General features: G+C 46.1%; 1 protein-coding gene across 1 annotated transcript; it reads left to right on the top strand.

The window, feature by feature from the left end:
* Positions 1-85: 85 nt before the first annotated feature.
* Positions 86-17,149, top strand: RNF183 (ring finger protein 183). Its single transcript, XM_059071579.2, has 6 exons — positions 86-1,611; positions 3,751-4,005; positions 6,827-6,947; positions 7,654-7,944; positions 10,584-11,043; positions 16,124-17,149. Exons 5-6 carry the CDS (start codon positions 10,917-10,919, stop codon positions 16,720-16,722), a joined length of 726 nt encoding a protein of 241 aa, XP_058927562.1. The 5' UTR covers positions 86-1,611; positions 3,751-4,005; positions 6,827-6,947; positions 7,654-7,944; positions 10,584-10,916; the 3' UTR covers positions 16,723-17,149.
* Positions 17,150-18,882: the final 1,733 nt, after the last annotated feature.

Here is an 18,882-nt window from a genome sequence, read left to right on the forward strand (position 1 = left end):
ATTTTCACTTAGTTTTATATAACTCTTTCTGGGGAATGGCCAGAATAAGGCAAAGGGAATCTCCGCAACAACAATGGGACATATAGAGAGAAGCAGAAAGATGGATTCCGCTGTGCCAGCCACTGAGCCCCCCCCTCTGTGAGGAGGGGCAGGATGCTCGGCTCTGTCTGTGTGGCCCCCGGGCACTCAGTCCCCAGCCTGGTGCTCACGAGCCTGCTTTCCTCCAGGAAACAGTCCCTCCTGCCGTCAGGCAGGTCCATACCTAAGGCAGCTGAGGCCTGGAGAGTCCCTTCCTGATGAGTCCCAAAGAAAGATTTAGCATTCGTCCTCTCTGGCTCCTGCCTGTCCCTGATTCCAGTGGCTGACAGCCATCTTCCCTGTCCCCCTCCTGCTCCTCTTTGGGGCCACCTCCCCCATGCTGCCTCTAGTCACGAGGCAGGAGAATCTTAAGCTCGTGCAAAGCGTCAGACCTGAATTGGACTCTCCATTTCCCCATTTAGCTGGATGATCTTGGGAAAGTTATAAAACCTCAGTTTCGTCACTTACAATATGGAGCTTCATAATCAGACGTTTTTTTACAGGGCTGTTCCGAGGACTCGACTGTGTTAAATGCCAAGCAAGCTAGTGGGTGCCTACAAATGGCAGCCACAACGCCTTACCACCCGCTCTGTCCAGACTAAACGCTCACACAACACATTTACCACTCCTTCACCCATTCTCCTTAGGTGGTATTTTCTAAACCTTTAGCCATTGTTCAGCTTCCCTGTGATTCCCTAAGTTATGGATCTTTGAGCTCTGAAAGGACAAAGTGGGTGGTAGGAGAGGAAGCTGCATCGTTGAGCACCTACAGGTGGCTGAATACATGTAGCCTCACTGCAGTTGTGTTATTCCCATGTCACAGATGAGGAAGCTGAGGCCCAGGGACATCCAGTCCTCTGCCCGAGGTTATCTGCGTGGGGAAGAAGGGGAGAACTGAGATCTGGGCCTGGGTCTGCCTGACTTTCCTCCTCACCCCTTTGCCTCTGCATGATGTCACAAAGTTCATTTGAGAAATTTGTAGGCCATGACATCGTGTATTTTCTGGACCAGTTATTAACTTTTTTGGCTCCAAGGAGATCCTCCTGGCCAGGTGCCTGGGAGCAGTAGACAGGTGTCTCAGGGAAAGTCCTAGGGAATCCTGAACTATTAGTACTACAGGTGAGCCTTTCTTCTACAAGGAAGACAGCAAATCCAAGGGAGTGGTTGGGAGGGGTCCCAGGGAAGGGGAACAGCGGGAACATATGTGAGAAAATAGAAGGGCTCTGATGAAGCAGCCCAGTTCTATTACCAATAAAATTGTTTCCCGGGCGTCCCTGGTGGCACAGTGGTTAAGAATCCACCTGCCAACGCAGGGGACACGGGTTCGAGCCCTGGTCCAGGAAGATCCCACATGCCGCGGAGCAACTAAGCCCATGCGCCACAACTACTGAAGCCCACGCGCCTAGAGCCCGAGCTCCGCAACAAGAGAAGCCACCACAATGAGAAGCCCGCGCACTGCAATGAAGAGTAGCCCCTGCTCGCCGCAACTAGAGAAAGCCCATGTGCAGCAACAAAGACCCAACGCAGCCAAAGGTAAATAAAAATCAAATAAATAAATAAATAAATAAATGTTTCCCTACCCTCTACACATGCTTGATATAAAAATTCCTTATCTGTGCATTTTAAGTAGAAAATAGATTAATAAATCCAAAGGTATTATAGGATTTTTCAGTCTTATATGGTCTAATCAGGTACTCTCAGCACCTAAGATACAGGCTGCTAAAATGTATACCTTTGTGCATTGACTACTTCATTTTAGAGGCTATTCCTCTAAAATCATATAAAGGAATTTTCCAAAGACAGCTGACTTTTTTTCTTTTTTTTTCCTTTTTTCGCCGCGGTGTGCGGCATGCAGGATCTTAGTCCCCCGACCAGGGATCGAACCCGCGTTCCCTGCAGTGGAAGCGTGGAGTCTTGATCACTGGACCACCAGGGAAGTCCAAGTTTTTTTCTAGGAAAGTATATAAGCCCTTGGAATCTGGCCAATTATATTTAAAATTTTTTTAAAAATTTATATATTTACTTATCTAAGTCGAAAATATTTATATATTTAAGGCAAAATGCATGGTGATTATTAACAACCTTTTTATTTATTTTTTGGTGGCTTGGACTATCTTATAAGAGGACCTTCATTTTTACTAAGAGGTTAAAAATAACCTGGAAAAGAGTGATTATTTTCTTTAAAATAGCTACCAGCAAGTACTGTGATGTAGTGAATATCACTGGTGTCCCCAAAGTATCAGACAAGTCCCCATTATCACTATCTTCCTGAACAGTGATTATTGAACAAGGTTCCCCAGGAGTTCTGCGTTTAGAGTCACTGAAACAGAAATAATGTCCGATCTTTTAGCTGTAGCAGCAGAAATGTACCTCCAGATGTGTGTTTTCAGCACTGGTATTGAGAGATGTGTTGTTTTCAGTCTATGACAGCCTTCATTTTGACACAGGAATGGCAAGTATAGAACTCATGTCACTTGTTTTTTAAATATTTATTTATTTATTTGGCTGCACCGTGTCTTAGTCGTAGCACACGGGATCTTTCGTTGCAGGGCGCGGGCTCTTTGTTGCGGCACAGGCTTCTCTCTAGTCACGGCGCTCGGGCTCTCTAGTTGTGGTGCGTGGGCTCTAGAGCACACAGGCTCAGTAGTTGAGGCGCGGGGGGCTTAGTTGCCCCGCGGCATGTAGGATCTTAGCTCTCCAACCGGGGATCGAACCCACGTCCCCTGCATTGGAAGGCGGATTCTTAACCACTGAACCACCAGGGAAGCCCCCACTTGTTTTTTTTTTAATCTTTTAACACTGAGATAAAGGAACTTAGCTTTTTCTGAATGGCCTTTTTAAAGCATAATTATCAAAGAACAGCTTCATCGTTAAAACACAGCAGACTGTTAGTTGTTCCTGAAATGGGCAGTTATTGGCACAGGCAGTCCAGCGAAGACAGCATTCCCAGCTAGGCACAGCCGTAAGAATAAGTTGGTTTCAGTGGAGTGTGAGTGGAAGTGATGTAACTTCCACCCTATTAGCTCAAAAGGAGTATGTTTGTCCAGGATTTCCCCTCTGAGTCCCTTCCCACTAGGTGGGATGCAGACTGCCAGCAACAGCTTCAGCTATTCAGATAAGGACAAGATGATGCAACAACAAGAAAGAAGGAACCTGGGGCCCCAAATAGCCTCCAGGAGCTGAGCTGTTCCAACAGCCTGACCAGCTGTACTGTGACTTGAAAGAGAACTTCATTCTTTTTAAGCCACTATACACACACACACACACACACACACACACACACACACACACACACACATATAAACTTTTAATTCAAGTTTAGCCATCACAGAGTTTCAAATATCTTAAATTTATAGCTGGCTGAATTTTCTTAAACTGAACACACTCTAGTAACCTAGATGAAGAAGCATAATACATCCAGGAACGCAGATGGCCTCCCTCATACTCTCCTTTAGAACTATCTGCCAAGGTGTTTTAACAGCATAAATTGGTTTTGTCTGCTTTTCTACTTTATATAAGCAGAATCATATTGTAGTAGATGGAAGATATGGCCACAAGCTTCTCCCGTCCCTGTATGTATGACCCTTTGCAAAGTAACTTCTCATTAATAGATGGGATCTATTTTCCCAGCCCTTGAATCGGTGATGGCCTTTGACTTGGTTTGCCCAACAGAATGCAGAAGACCGAATGCTATGCAAGTCTGAGGCTCAGCCTTAGAGAGAGCTTGCCGCTTCACTTTCACCCTCTTAGAATGCTACTTCCACGTCAGGGAGTGACCTAGGCCCTGTGGAGAAGAACCCCGTACCACCACACGTGTGAACAAGGTCACCTTGGACCTTCCAGCCCTGCCAAACCTGCAGCTGAATGCAGCCATAGATGAAATCAGAAGAGAAACTGGGCAGCTAGCCCACAGAATCATGAAAAACGGTAAATTGTTTTAAGACTAATTTTTGGGACAGTTTGTTATCCAGCAGTAGAGTTAGATGAAACAATATGTGTGTTTAATTTTCGTCAGGCTTCTTGGGCTCTACATGTTTGTGAGATAGATTGACATTGTTTGATAGTATTCTATTATGTGACAATTATTATAATTTATCCACTTAACTACTGATGGGCATATGGGTGTTTCTAGTTTGGGGCTCTTATAATTAGTGCTGCTCTGAACATTCCATTAGTATGTCACCTGGTGAAATATGCAGGCATTGTATTCACTATATAACCAGGGGAGGCCATTCTGGGCCACAGGGTAGAGTGCATGATCAGCTTTAGTGGATACCACCTCTTTTCCACAAAGTTTGTCACAGTTCACATTCCCACCAGCTGTGGAGGACCTTCAGCAGAGTTTCTGTTGTTCCATGCCCTTGGCTAACACTCTGTGCGCTTAAACTTTGCAAACCTCAGTTTTAAAGATGCGTGTGTAAATGCTGAAGACTGTACGAGGGAAGTGTCAGGTCCCCGGGCCAACATAAGAAGGAAGCTGGACCAGCTGGTTTTGATTCTACCTTTCTTCCTGACACCTCCAGTTAACAGGCCAGAATTTTAACAGTAAAACCTTAAATGCTCCATACAGACTACTTTCACAATCATAATTTCATCTGAGTCTTCCAATAAAATAACACTGGTGTCAACTAGCACTGCATATCCAGGTGCTGAACTCACAGTCCATCCAGAAATAGTCTTTTGGAAACCAGCCACCTTCACATGACTAACCTTGTACACATTTAAAATGGGGCTGCATGAAATGTCGTCCGTGATTCACCCTAAGTGAAAAACACAGGTGACAAAACAGCCCCATACAGCCTCATCCCATTTTGGTAAAAATATATCTGCACATATGTCTATACATTGATAGATGAAGGTCTGGAAGAAATATAGCAAAAATGTTAACAATGTTATCTCTGGGTATTGAGTTTAAAGATGAATTTACCTTCTACTTTATGCCTTTTTTTTTTGGTAATGAGGATGAATGTTTCATTTTAAAGACTTAATTATTTTTGAAATAGATAACGCATTCACATAGTCACAATTAAGAGTGCAAGAGTTTATACATTAAAGTCTCCCTCTCATCCACGTCTGCCTTCCATCTGGCTCCCTCCAGAGGTAACCAGTGTTACCAGCATCTACTGTACTCTTTCAGAGACATATCACGCATATACGACAAGCAAATACATAAATTTGTTATTTCCTTTGTCACTTTTATGATCAAAAACAAGACTACTTTTATTTTGAAGAAAAGGTTGTAGAAGACTTTTATGATGTGGAAAGATAAGCGGAAAGGCTACAAAACAGTACATAGAGTATGACATATTTTATAATAATGTATGAAAAAATTTTGCATTTAAAATACTTATAAAGAGGCTGAAAGGCTATACACCGAAAGGCTATGATAAACATACCTTTGTCCAGAAAGAATTTTTCTTTGTTTCTAATTACCATCCGTAGAAAAGTTCTTATTGTGAAACCATAATTCAAGTTTCATACTGAAGATTCTACGACCCTTTTGTTTGAACCATGTGATAATTAGAATACAATAATACAATTACAAAAACCACTTTGAGTTGCCTCTCATCCAGATGATGTTACTTTTACAGTCTTATTTATTGTGGAGAGGGTTTTATGTCAGACCCTTCACATTGTTTGGATCCTGAGGTTTATTTTTTCGCTGGTCATCTCTGCATGTAGGATTTTGGGTGAGTTTGTTTTCTCCTTATAGGTGGCAGTGTGGCCTGGGTTTAGGGCATGGACTCCAGCACCACCATGCCTGGTTCAAATCCCAGTCTGCTGCTTCTTAGCCTCACGACCTTGGGCAAGAGACTTAATGTGGGTCTCAGTGCTGTCGTCTGTGAGGTGGAGATGGTATGATGGTAGCACCTACTCACAGAGTTCTCATCAGGGATGTCATACGATTCAGGTAGAGCCCCTCCAATAGTGCGTAGCATTGTTCTTGTCAGTGTTCTATTCATCTAAGTTGCCTAATTTTTCCATATTGGACATGTACTACAATAAAAGTTAAAGAATAAACTCCCATGAGAGAAGGGAAACTAGACAGATGTAGAGACGAACACAAATGAGAAAGGGTGAGAAGAGAGCAAACCATGAGGCCCCAGGAGCCCAGTGAGGAGGGAGGGGCCCGGCTTCCTGATTTCAACTAAAAGCCCCCGTGAGTGAAAGGATCCCTCAGTGGGCACTGCAAGCTGAGCATTCCAAGAGCAGAGATGGACTTTGGCCCAGGAGCCTCCTCTCCGGGCATTTGCAGAAGGCCTTTGAGACCTTCCTGGAAACTGCCCTGGCCCTTCCCTGTACAAACTGCCTCTTGCAATTTTTTGCCGCTGTCTTCCTGGCAGGGGTCATGTGGAGAAAGGCTTCAGAGTAAGTGTCAGGACTTACCTGGTTGTGCCTGGCCCAACTGACTCCAAGGACCTTCAGGGGGCAAATTGCTGCCACCCTGATGTGGCGGCAAGTCTGGGGGACTGGAAGACAAGATGCTTCATTCACAGCCCAGCTGGAGGAAGAACCGTCCAATTGCAGTTCTGTGTTTCTAAACACACCAGGTGGCATGGGCAGAAGGCCTGCTGTCCTGTGTCCTCAGCCGGAACCCTCTGCCTGGGGACACAGAGGGGAGGGGAAGGCAGATGAAGGGAGAGGAGGAAAGCGCAGGCCCTGGGGTCCAGCCTCAGCTCTGACATTTCGCATTGGTGTTAGCTGCGATAAATTCTTAATTTCATCAAAATCCAATCACTCCTCACAGAATCCCTTGAATTGATCTGGGAATAACAATGCCAGATGTGACCTGCTTGATGGAAGGAATTATGTGAACTACTTTATATCTGAAAGAATATCTAGATCCTGTAGTTCCTGCTAAGTCTGAGGTAAACGAGGGCTGGGAAATAGTGTTATATCAGTGTATCTAAATTTATTCAATTGACACATTTTTAAAATAAAATAAAATTAAAAAACAGTTCATAATCCTTATCCACAGTGCTTAAAAACCCCACGTTCTGGAGACAAAGGTTTTTTTCATTAAATTTGGTGCCAAAATTGACCTGATGGTGCTTATTCTTTTGGGTATCAATCTTTATAATAAACTGCAGAGTATCAATAAAATAAAAAATAAATTGCAGAATATTAATACATTTGATTACCAGGTGCTGCCTCAGGTCTCACTAGTATATGGTAAATGCATCATATTATCTTCCTAAAATATGAAAAATTCTGAACTCTGAAACACATCTGGCCCCAAGGGCTTTGCATGAGGATTGTGACGTGTAAAACAAACTCAGATGCTGCACACAGGAAACGGGGAGGGAGGGACGGTGTCCATTCCCCGGCTGAGATTCACCCAGCCCTGTCTGGGACATCTTCTTCCTGGTGTCAGATCCTTGAGAAGTCTTTAAGAACTTGAAGACACGTGTACCCAGGATGAGTGAAGGAGCACATACTGGGGATATTTTTTCCTAAATTAGTCCTTATACTTCAGTGTGTCTCTGGATCCCCCTGGGGATCTCGTGAAAATGCAAATTCTGATTCAGTAGGTCTGGAATGGGCCTGAGCTTCTGCATTCCTATCAATCTCCAGGTGATACCTCTGCTGCTGGGACTGTTCTGGCCTCCTGGCTCCAAGTGATAACAATGTGATGCCCCACAGGGAAAGTTGCCCCCTGCCCTTGGCGGGGGGTGGGAGCTCGCTCAACTCTGATCACCGGACCAAAACCTGCCTCGTCACCGCCTTTTCTCCATCCTCCACTGCCCATTTACTGCCTTCTGCTGCCTTTTCCTCCTCGCATGGTTCATGCCACCCTCCGCCTCCACTCCCGACTTTGGCTGGGCCTCACCAAGTCTCATGACTCTTCACTCATCCGGTTCCAAGGTACTGCTTAGACAAGGTGCTTTTCCAGCTGACTGACCTCACCTCCGAAGCATGAACTAAATTAGTTCAACTCTCAAATTCCTGAGATGGCTCACTATCTCTCCTGGGTATCTCCCCGGAAAATTTTCCACTGTTTGCAAAGTACTCCCTAGCCCTGACCACCCAGAGATATTAACGATAATGCATTTGCTCACTAGACAAGCAGTGACCCGGGAAAGGGCCATGGGTTATTTTATTTTTATGTCAATGCTTGCAATGCCCTGACTGATTTCTTACACACCCTCCTTGCTTCTTTTTAAGTTCTGGATTCCCGGGTTGCAGAAAACTCAGACTTCCTTGTTTTCCAAGTGAATTTTCCTATTGCAAAAGTAATACATATTTATTAATAAAAGTTTAGAAAATATAGTTAACAAGAAAATGGCAATACCAGTAAACTTAGCACGCAGAGATAACCATTGGGACATTTTGTCTCATGGCCTTTCGGCTTTATATATAAATTTTGTTTTAAAAAATCTGGATCATACATATAACATTTTGTAATTGCTTTGCCCCCCTCCATTTATAGTATATTGTGACCATTTTCACAGATCAATAAACAGTCTTCTGCAATAGCATTGTAAACAAGAGACTCCCCTAGCGGTCTAGTGGTTAAGACTTCATGCTTCCACCACAGGGAGCGTGGGTTCAATCCCAGGCCAGGAATAGAATGAAGGCCAAATATACATGTATTTCTTATTATAAATCACAATATCACACATACCTTTTAGATACTTCCAGGGAATTATATTATTATGTAAAAGTGTATAAACTTCATGGTTCACATGAGCTGCCAAACCAGAAAGCATGGCTTCCAAACTCTCAAATACGAACCAGATCCTTTGGGCTGAATCAGTGTCCTGAATTCTCACTAACCTTAGTTAACCAGAAGTGATACTGGAAAGCAGGGCGTTCTAGGGCTGCGAGGGAATTCCAGGCCACCAGGTCAAGCCTTGAGGCATCTCTCTGTCTTCTGCTCAGAAAGAGGAAAAATGCTTAGAGGTCTTTGTTAGGGATCTACAACTTCTCAAAGAACACAGCTATTTTTCAGACAATTCAAGGCTAATCTAAATCCTGCAATCATTTTGGCAATTATTTTTCCAGCCAGTATTTATATATTTAAAATGAAGGGATGAGGGAACTTCCTGGTGGTCCACTAGTTAGGACTCAGTGCTTCCACTGCAGGGGGCCCGGGCTCAATCCCAGGTCAGGGAACTAAGATCCCGCATGCCTTGAGGCGTGGCAAAAAAAAAAAAACCAAACAACAACAAATGAAGGGATTAGATCAACAAGGGAATGGTTAAGTAATTTGTGGTAAAGCCATTCAATGAAATCTGATACAACCATTAAAAAACTGAAAAAGCTCTTTATGCACTAATACAGAATGATATCTCAGATACATCCTTAAGTGAAAAAAGCAAGGTGTAGAACCATGTATACCAAATGCACATTTGTGTAAAAAGGAGGAATAGGAATACAGAGACATTTTGACACAGGAGGTTTGCTTGTGTATTCATAAAGCATCTTTGGAAAGATACACAAGAAACAGATAGTACAATTCCTTAATTTTTAGGGAAATTAGGTAGCTGGGAGAACAACATTTTCATTGCAAAATGAAACCTCTCGTGCTGAACATGCAAATGTATTACCTCTTCTAAAATAAAAATTTTCAAATACAAAATAAGGGGACTAGGGCATTTGATTACATCATAAGATACATTTATTTCTGTTTATTCTCCAAACCCCAACTTAAATGGTCAGTAAAGGAATAAAAGAAGAGGACCATATATACAGAGAATAGGAGAGGGAACAAAAGATGGGTCGTACTGAACATACTTTTGGGAGACAGTGAGGCAACGGCACAGATTTCAGAGTCATACTCGCAGTCCCAGCTCTTTAACTTGCTTCTCATGAGCTCTTGGGCAAACAAACCCCTTACTTGCTTTGAGCTTCTGATTCCTTATCTGTGGAAGAGTAAGGACAAGTCATTTATTTTATGTGATCCATATTGTGCCTTGTGGGAGTGTTGGGAGGATTCACTGTCCCAGATCAAAAGCATTTAATAAAGCACATAAACTGCTATTATTACTTTTAATAATAGTAGTGGGTTTTAGCTAATATTATGTTAAATGTTGTCAGTCTGATAGGAAAAATAGCAGTATCTTATTTTAAACCTGAATTTCTCTAATTATAAATGAGGTTGAACAATTACATATATATTCCACTTGTATTTCTTTTTCTGTGATTTGCCTGATCAACTCTTAATAATAGTTAACATTTACTGCACGTTACTATGTACCAGGCACTGTGTTATGATCTCTGCATGCATTATTGTCTCATTTAACCTGTGGATCAAATAGATAAAATTATTATGCCCATTTTCAGCTGAGAAAAATAATATCTAGAGAAATTAATTTGCTCAAGTCTCCATCCCTAGTAAGTAGAGTCCGGATTCTGAGCGAGGACTTGACTCTGACCCAGAAATCTGACTTGATTGAGAACCCAGGCTCTTCAGGCTTAGGCTTCAGTGACTCTCCCCTGATGGTTTTCCTTTTGGATTAAATAATTTTCTCAATATTTTGCAAGTGCCCTTTGTATTTTAGTTGCAGGGCGCAGAGTAGGAAAGGATCGATCCGCGCCAAGGTGCAGAAGTGGCATCAGAGACAACCTGCCTGCCTGTCAACTGCCCATAAGGCTGTGTGTGAGCCAAGGCGGTGCGGTCAGAGGTGATGCAGGAGATCAACCGGGTGCAGAACAGAGGCCTGCAAAGATGAGTGGACTTCGACCCCCTTAGAGAGAAAGCAAGAGTGACTCACAGGAGGAAGATGAAACCAAAGCTTCCAGGCTGTCCCTGGTAGGCTCAGACAGTCCAAAGGCAGCAGAGGGAAGGAGAGAAAATCCTAGACGGAGATCTGGCCAAGAGCTTCCCGAAGACCATGCAAATGAGGCACGCCCACAACTGCCTGGAAACGAGGCCGGGAGAAGTCAGAGCCCAGAGCACATGCTGCAGGGCCGTGCTAGGCAAAGGAGCAGGAGGAGGTGGAGGAGGCGCTGAGGGAGCAGGTAAGGAACCAGGGAGGGTCGTGGAGGGACGGGTCACAGGGCCCTGCATCCTGAGATGCAACGCTGTCCTGGGAGGCAGGGCTACTGGGATCATCTTTCAAGCTCAGCCATTCTTTAGCTGTGAAGCCTTGGGCAAGTCACTTCACCATTCTGAGCCTTGACGTTCCCATCTATAAAATGAGTGTAAAACTAGCATGCTACCTATGTATTGATCATCTGCTGTGCTTTGCTGGGCACATAACAGTCATTATCCCCTCCTCACAGCAAGCTCATAAGGTGAGATCATTAGCCTATATTACAGAGGAAAACAAAGCTCAGAGAGGTTAAGCCATTTGTCTAAGACCTCACAGCAAAGAAGTCTGGTTCCATAGCTGCACGCTGTCGACTCCTGATCCTGCTTCCTTCAGAGGGTGGTTTTACAGAATTGAATGGAAAAAAAAATTGTAAAAGGCAAATTATACCATCAAGATGTGAGTTACCACACTTAGACCCTGGCCAAGACTGAGGCCCTTTGTAAACTGGGAAGTCCTATAAAAATGCTAGTTCTTCACCTCTCTCCTCTGCAGGTTGAAAGTATTGGGGTGATGCTACAGACAGTGGATATTTGGCTGACTGACCTGGTCACAGACTGAGGAGATGTCTTTGGGGTGGTATTGGGACGTCCTGGCTTGAGAGTGAGTCGTTGGTGGATAAGTGGCCAGAGTCCCTCCTGGAGACAGACTCTGAAACCACAGACAAGGCCTGAGGTGACCATGGCAGATCAGGGCCCAGGTGCTGATTCAACAGGGATCATTCCTCCTCTTGAGCATCTTACAGCTTCGGCCATGGAACTTCAGAAAATGGAAGTCTGCTTTGTGGGGAGGGGAAGATCTTTAAGGGTAGTGATACAAGCTTAGTGCAATAAAGTTAGAATTTTCAGGCAAGAGAATGAAAAACAAACAAACTAACAAACCTATAACCTTACCCCCAGAGATAAGCACTGTTGACATTTCAATGTTTGTTTTTCCACACAGTTTTTTCCATTGCACACATATATTGAAAAATTAGATCGTACTGTAATATGGTTTTATTACTGGTTCTTTTCACTTAATGACATGTCATGAACGTATTTCCATATCAATAGATGTTTTATCACATCATTTAAAGGCTGCAGAATGTCTCTTTGTATGGATGGAGCAGAATTTATTTAATAAGTGTCCTACTATTGGATAATTAGGCAGTTTTCAATTTTTAACCATTAGAGCTGTGCTTTCTACCCAAATCTTGGCACAGGTCCTGGAATATTTCCACAGGATAAATTCCCAGTGGGGGAACTGCTGAATCAAGGTTATGTATATTTTAAGGCCTTTGATAAATACTAAAGGTCTGCTTCTGACACACTCTGGAATTCAGGGGCTCCTCAAAGCTCAACGCAGAAAATTTCATGGCCTCAAAGTCAGCCTTGAGCCTTCCTCTCTCTCCAATCCATTTGCAGAGATAATGCAGCCACCTCATATATAGTCTTTACTGGGTGCCAGGCTCTGTCTAAGAGCTTTACCCTCTGAGGCACCACTTTTAGCTTCCTCTTCAGAAGAAACTGAAGAACAGAGGGGTTAAACAGTTCACTTGGAATCACAGCCCTAACAAGCAGTGTGTCGGGGGTCAATAGCCTTGACAACCTGGTTCTAGAATCTATGCTGTCCACTGCTTCTTGCAAAGTATATTTGATTGCATCTGCAAAGATATCTTTCACCCATCCCTTTGATCTTCTCCACCAACGCCTCACATGCATCAAGCCCCACCATCCCAGCCTGGACCACGGCTAGAGCCCCTAACTGGTCTTCCATTTCCACTTATCCCTTTCACTCTGTCTTCTGCTCTGCAGCTGGAATGTTGCTTTAAAAATGGAAATAGGATCGGGTCACCCCCCCACCCCCCACCCCCCAACCCTGCCTGCAAGCACATAACATACACACACACTCAGCCTTAGAATAAAGCCCAGATGCATTCCCCAGCCTCCAGGGCAGCCTCTCTGGCTTCTTCCTAAAAGCCACTTCCCCACCCAGACCCATCCACTACACCCCAGTCACCCGGCCTCCTTTCACTTTCTCAAGACAGAGCTTTTTCTCACCCTAAGGCTTTGGTACGTGCTGTTCCCTTGAGCTCGAATGCTCTTCTTCCACCCTGCAGGGCTGGATTCTTCTCATCCGCTGGTCTTGGCTTTCATATCATCTCTCTCTGGAGAAAGCTTCCCTGGTGATCTCACCTGAAGCAACAAGTCCCCTAAGCCCAGTTTCCTTTTTGTCCTTTATAGTATTAATTAAAATTGTGTATTTATTGCCCTCAGTCATTAAATGTCTCTTTCCCTCACTAGACTCTAAATGTCATGAGGTCAAAGACCATGTCTATTTTGTTCCCCATTATTTACCCAGTGCCTAGCACAGCACCTGGCGTGCGGCGAGCTCTCATTAACACAATGACTGCTCGTAGAAAGGACGAATTGTCCACAGAAGGAGGCATTCGTTGGTGAGGATCTTTGGCAAACTATCCGAGCTCCAGCCAGCGCTGTGCCATCCCCCTCCTGCATGTCTTCACTTCCTCTTCCCTGTCATGGGGGCAGTGACAGAGGTCTAGGCTCTAGAAGGAAACCCGGAAGCCATGGGTGAGAATGTAAGCGGGTTTTGCTTCAGGCGCCAACTCAGTCAGGGTAGATGATGTCATATTGGGGGCACAAGGGAGACTCGTGACCCCCAAGCTCCCCCTGCACGGTTCCTGGCTTCCTACCATGAGAGACTTCTGGCCACGAGGAATCTCCTAGTGAAAGGCAAGCACTCACTATCCAGTTAATAACACACATCCAGCAGGTGGGCTGAGTGGGTGAGGGCTCTACCTTTCTGACAGCAGCATGGTGGTGGCCTGGAAGTCCAGGTGTCACCACTAACTAGTGAGGGACCTTGGGTGAGAGTCACTTCTTGCCTCCCATCTGCAAAGTGAGTGGTTAGGATGGAGAAGAGGTTTTTAAACTTTTTTTTCCTCAGAAGCTCAAGTCTTCAACTTGTTCAAATGACCAATATGCGGGGCTTCCCTGGTGGCGCAGTGGTTGAGAGTCCGCCTGCCGATGCAGGGGACACGGGTTCGTGCCCTGGTCTGGGAAGATCCCACATGCCGCAGAGCGGCTGGGCCCGTGAGCCGTGGCCGCTGAGCCTGCACGTCCGGAGCCTGTGCTCCACAACGGGAGAGGCCACAGCAGTGAGAGGCCCGTGTACCGCAAAAAAAAAAAAAAAAAAGACCAATATGCAAAAAGTCAAGTGTTTCTGGTTGAAATAGTCCTCCCTGACTCCCACTTTTAAGTCCCAAGGGTGGTGGGAGGGCTGAGTCTTGGACTCCAAGATCTCAGCTGTCAGTGCCTGCCAGGCTGACCATCTGTGTCATCTAAGGACAAAGAAGGCAGCCGGGCTTGCATGTTCTGAGTGCAGCTCCTTGGGCACATTAAGTGATCAGAAGGGGATGGGAGAGGACTTGTTGAATCTGATATTCAGAGAGTATTCAGAGACTTTAGGCTGTGCAGCAGGTGAATTTCATAGCAATTGAAGGGCAGGGCAAAGGAGGTTTCAGCCATTTTAGAAAAGAAATGAGGGCCCAGGAGAGAGGAAACCCAGAAGGCTCACTTACCCTCTCCACAATCTAGAAGAAGGAAATTGCCACCCCTGCCTTTCCAGGCCAGGGATCCCAGGTCTTGAAGAGACCACCCACAATCTCACAGATAACTTGGCTTCCAGGGTTGGTTGTTTGCCACGCCGCAGGGGAACGCTGGTCCCTCACCTCACCACCCGCCACCTGGGCAGCTCTCTGGCCTTTGCTGCAGGCGGTGCGCTCAGGAGACTGCAGCCTGGGCTACCTGGCAGCTCCAGGTGCTGTGTGTACGCTGCTATGGAGACGGGCCCCGGGGTTGGTGGTGAGAAGGCAGCCTCCCAAAGCTTTGCAGATTCTGAAGGGGAAGAGGCTGGAGCCTCAGGCCCTTCGGGGTAGTCTGCCTGACAGCCGCAGTGCCAAGGAAGGCCAGGTGGGTACTCTGGGAGTTTCTAGGACAAATGGGTGGGGAGGAGCCAGGGGAGGCCAGATCTTGGGAGGAGGCTCTGGGAGGGCTGATCTGGGTAGGGGAGCCTCTCCATGTTTCCAGGTCAAGGGGAAAAGCCTTCCCAGAGGCCCCCTTGCCAGGCCAGTGCCCTGCACAAAGACCGGGCCAGTGGCACTGAGGATTGGCCCTGCAGCCCAAGGGGAGGAGGGAGAGAGGGCCTGGCATTTGCCCCCAGAGGAGGGATAGACCAGGGAATTCACAAAGCCCGTCTCTGTGCTAGTCAGGATCCGAGGCAGCAGGGAAGGAATTATTTGCCCTGTAGCACGAAGCACTGACTGTGGCTCCTCTCCCTCTCCCTGGAGCCCAAGAGGCCAAGGGCAATCACATGCAGCACAAGGAGCATTTTTATCCATTTCCAAAGCCAGGGTGCCATCTCCTTGAGCGGGAGCTCATGATCGTGGGGTGCCTGAGGCCTGGGCCCGCTAGAGGGGATGCTGCAGGAGCGCCGCACCTAACTCTACGGCTTAGGAACTGGGTGATCTGAAACAATCGCTTCTTCTTCTTTTTTTTTTTTTTAATTTTTATTGGGGTATAGTTGATTTACACCTGTTAGTTTCAGGTGTACAGCAAAGTGAATCAGTTATACATGTACATATATCCATCGTTTTTTTTAGATTCTTTTCCCATATAGGCCATTACAGAGTATTGAGTTCCCTGTGCTACATAGTAGGTCCTTATTAGTTATCTATTTTATATATAGTAGTATGTATATGTCAATCCCAATCTCTCAATTTATCCGTCCCCCCCCTTATCCCCTGGTAACCGTAAGTTTGTTTTCTACATTTGTAACTCTATTTCGGTTTTGTAGATAAGTTCATTTCACTTCACCTTTTGAACCTAAGTGTTTTCATCTGTGAAATGTGGGCGGTAATACCTTTCAACAACCCACCGGACACAGCCTAGGGCCAAGTACAGGCACGGAGCTTAATGGGTGTTCCTTTGCTCCTTTTCCCTTTCTGCCAGGACATCTCCTGCCAGACCTGCCAGTGTCTGGTCTGAGGATGGCGGAGAAGCAGGGCCGGGAGCCGGAGTGCCCTGTGTGCTGGAACCCCTTCAACAACACGTTCCACACCCCCAAAGTGCTGGACTGCTGCCACTCCTTCTGCGTGGAATGCTTGGCCCACCTCAGCCTGGTGACTCCGGCCCGGCGCCGGCTGCTGTGCCCGCTCTGTCGCCAGCCCACTGTGCTGGCCTCCGGACAGCCTGTCACTGACTTGCCCACGGACACTGCCGTGCTCACCCTGCTCCGCCTGGAGCCCCACCACGTCATCTTGGAAGGCCGCCAGCTCTGTCTCAAGGATGAGCCCAAGGGCCGCTACTTTCTGCGCCAGCCCCGGGTCTACACGCTGGAACTCGGCCCCGGGCCTGGCAGCCAGACTGGGCACCCCCAGGACGTGGCCCCTACCACCAGCCCCAGCCCCAGCGCCGACTCTCTGAGGGGGTGTTTCCGCAACCCGCAGTTCCGGACCTTTGCCTACCTGCTGGCTGTCATCCTCAGCGCCGCTCTGTTGCTCATCTTCTCCATCTTTTGGACCAAGCAGTTTTTTGGGGGCGTGGGGTGAGCATCTGTTCCAGACAAAGAACCAAGCCTTTCTTGGTTGCTGCTGGGTATGAGGACTGCAGAGCCTCATATGGGGTTGTCTTCCTTTGGTAGTATTGTTCATTTTTACAATCCAGGGATCAGCTAGGCTGTGCATCTGCTTCTGGGAACGGAGAGAGTCCTACTGTAATGAGAACCTCTGAAAGCTAACGGGAAAAGATACAAAGAGAGCTCTGGGTGTGAACCACGGGTCATGGAAGGGCCGAGAAGCAGATCTGTGATGACAGGGCTACGTAGCATGTTGTACCAAAGGGCTGGGCGATGGCATCCAGGAACCTGACCCAGTCAGACAGCAAGCTGCAACTTTTACTGGAGCTGCTCTGAACTCAGTTCACATTTTTTGGAGTTGCTCTTTCTATTATTTGTTGCTAAAAAATTTGGAAAGTGAACTTCAGTTGTGAGCAAATGTGTTTGTCTTCCCCTTTGTTTTCTCTTTGGATGTTTTGCCAGCAGTCTCAGTAAAAATGGCCTGCATTCATTCATTCATTCACTCACTCATTCAACAACCGGTTGGCTGGTCCTCTGTCAGAACTAGGGGGAGAGAAGGGTAGGATGAGCCAGGGGTGGCGGAGTCCTTACCAGCAAGGAGGGCACGTTCACTCGGCTGCTTCTTGTACAAGACGACCTCTTGTCAGTGCATGGTTTATGGAGTGTTAAGAGTAGAAAAGTTTAAAGGTGAAAGAAACCAGAGTCAGTGACCAAAAGAAATCTGGGATTTGGAGGAAAAGATTTTTTTTTTTTTTTCTTTTGCGGTACACAGGCCTCATTGTTGTGGCCTCTCCCATCGCGGAGCACAGGCTCCGGACGCGCAGGCTCAGCAGCCATGGCTCATGGGACCAGCCGCTCCGCGTCATGTAGGATCTTCCCGGACCAGGGCACGAACCCGTGTCCCCTGCATCGGCAGGCGGACTCCCAACCACTGCGCCACCAGGGAAGCCCTGGAGGAAAAGATTTTTATTCCTCTGGGTAGGTGCGGGGTGGAGCTCTGATTCCCCTCCTCCAACCATTGTAATTCTGGCCTTGAGAGGTAAGGCAGGGAATTCCCAGGTGGCCCAGTGGTTAGGACTCTGTGCTTCCACTGCATGGGGCACGGGTTTGATCTCTGGTCGGAGAACTAAGATCCCACGTGCCGTGTGGCATGGCCAAAAAAGAAAAAAAAAAAAAAAAAAAAAAAAAAAAAAGAGGTAAGGCAGAAACCCCGGATAGAGTAAAAGCCTTAGTTCCCATCCCAGGCCATGCAGGCAGGGGATTCTGGTTTTCATTTTACGTGACAGAATCTAGGAACCAAGGAAAACTAGATAGAATTTGGATGCCGCTTGACTACAGGTTGCCACCTCTGCAGTATCTAAAACCCTGATTTCTTCTTCACTTTTAATACTCCCTCAAAGCGGTTAAAACACCATCACAAAAAGATAACATTTTGTTTTCTGGGATTTGTAGTATAAGCTTTCAGAGGCCAGAAATTGGTTTTATTTGCTCTAAATAACATTTTGTAAGTTTAATGAAACCAGCTTCTATAAACTCTTAGGGGTCTTAATGTACAAGATATTCCAAAATAGCCAAGACATATATACTTCATGTTTAGTAAAACCAAACAGTCCGCTGTTTGGTTTTAATTTAAGCTCCACTGTGAAGAAAAAGTGCTCCATTATGAAATAGGAAAGCCGCCTACATATCCTGCCAGGGGACTAGCATCTACCTCTCCATTTGCACCATCGAAGATAATTATACTAAGGCTGGGACTTGAAGTCTCCCCACTGACTTCATTTCTTTACACATCCTTGCTCCTTAACTCTTGTGCTCGGTAAATTAGGCAATGATCTCACTATGTTCTCAGAGCCATGAGGAACAGAGAGAGGAGCCGGGGGAAGTTCAGGGAAGAACACTTGCCCCTGTACTAGGGACTACTGCTCCCGAGTTCAGCAGGCTTCACCCCTATTTCACAGATGAAACTAATGCTCCCCAAGTTTAGCTACCTTGTTCAAGGTCACCCAGCTAGCATGTGGTGGAGGCCTTTCAGTCAAAATAGAACTTACACTCTTGGAGTGGCTGATTCACCAAACAGGACACAGCTTTGAGTCTTCTGGGATAGGGAAGCATATACTTAACATTGTGGCATCTT

This window comes from Kogia breviceps, chromosome 8 (genome assembly GCF_026419965.1).
Source record: "Kogia breviceps isolate mKogBre1 chromosome 8, mKogBre1 haplotype 1, whole genome shotgun sequence".
NCBI lineage: Eukaryota > Metazoa > Chordata > Mammalia > Artiodactyla > Physeteridae > Kogia > Kogia breviceps.

Coding starts and splice junctions, on each gene's coding strand:
- RNF183 (XM_059071579.2), top strand. CDS start 10,917: ATGCAAATGAGGCACGCCCACAACTGCCTGGAAACGAGGCCGGGAGAA. Junction 11,044..16,123: donor AGGAGGCGCTGAGGGAGCAG/GTAAGGAACCAG, acceptor CCTTTCTGCCAG/GACATCTCCTGCCAGACCTG.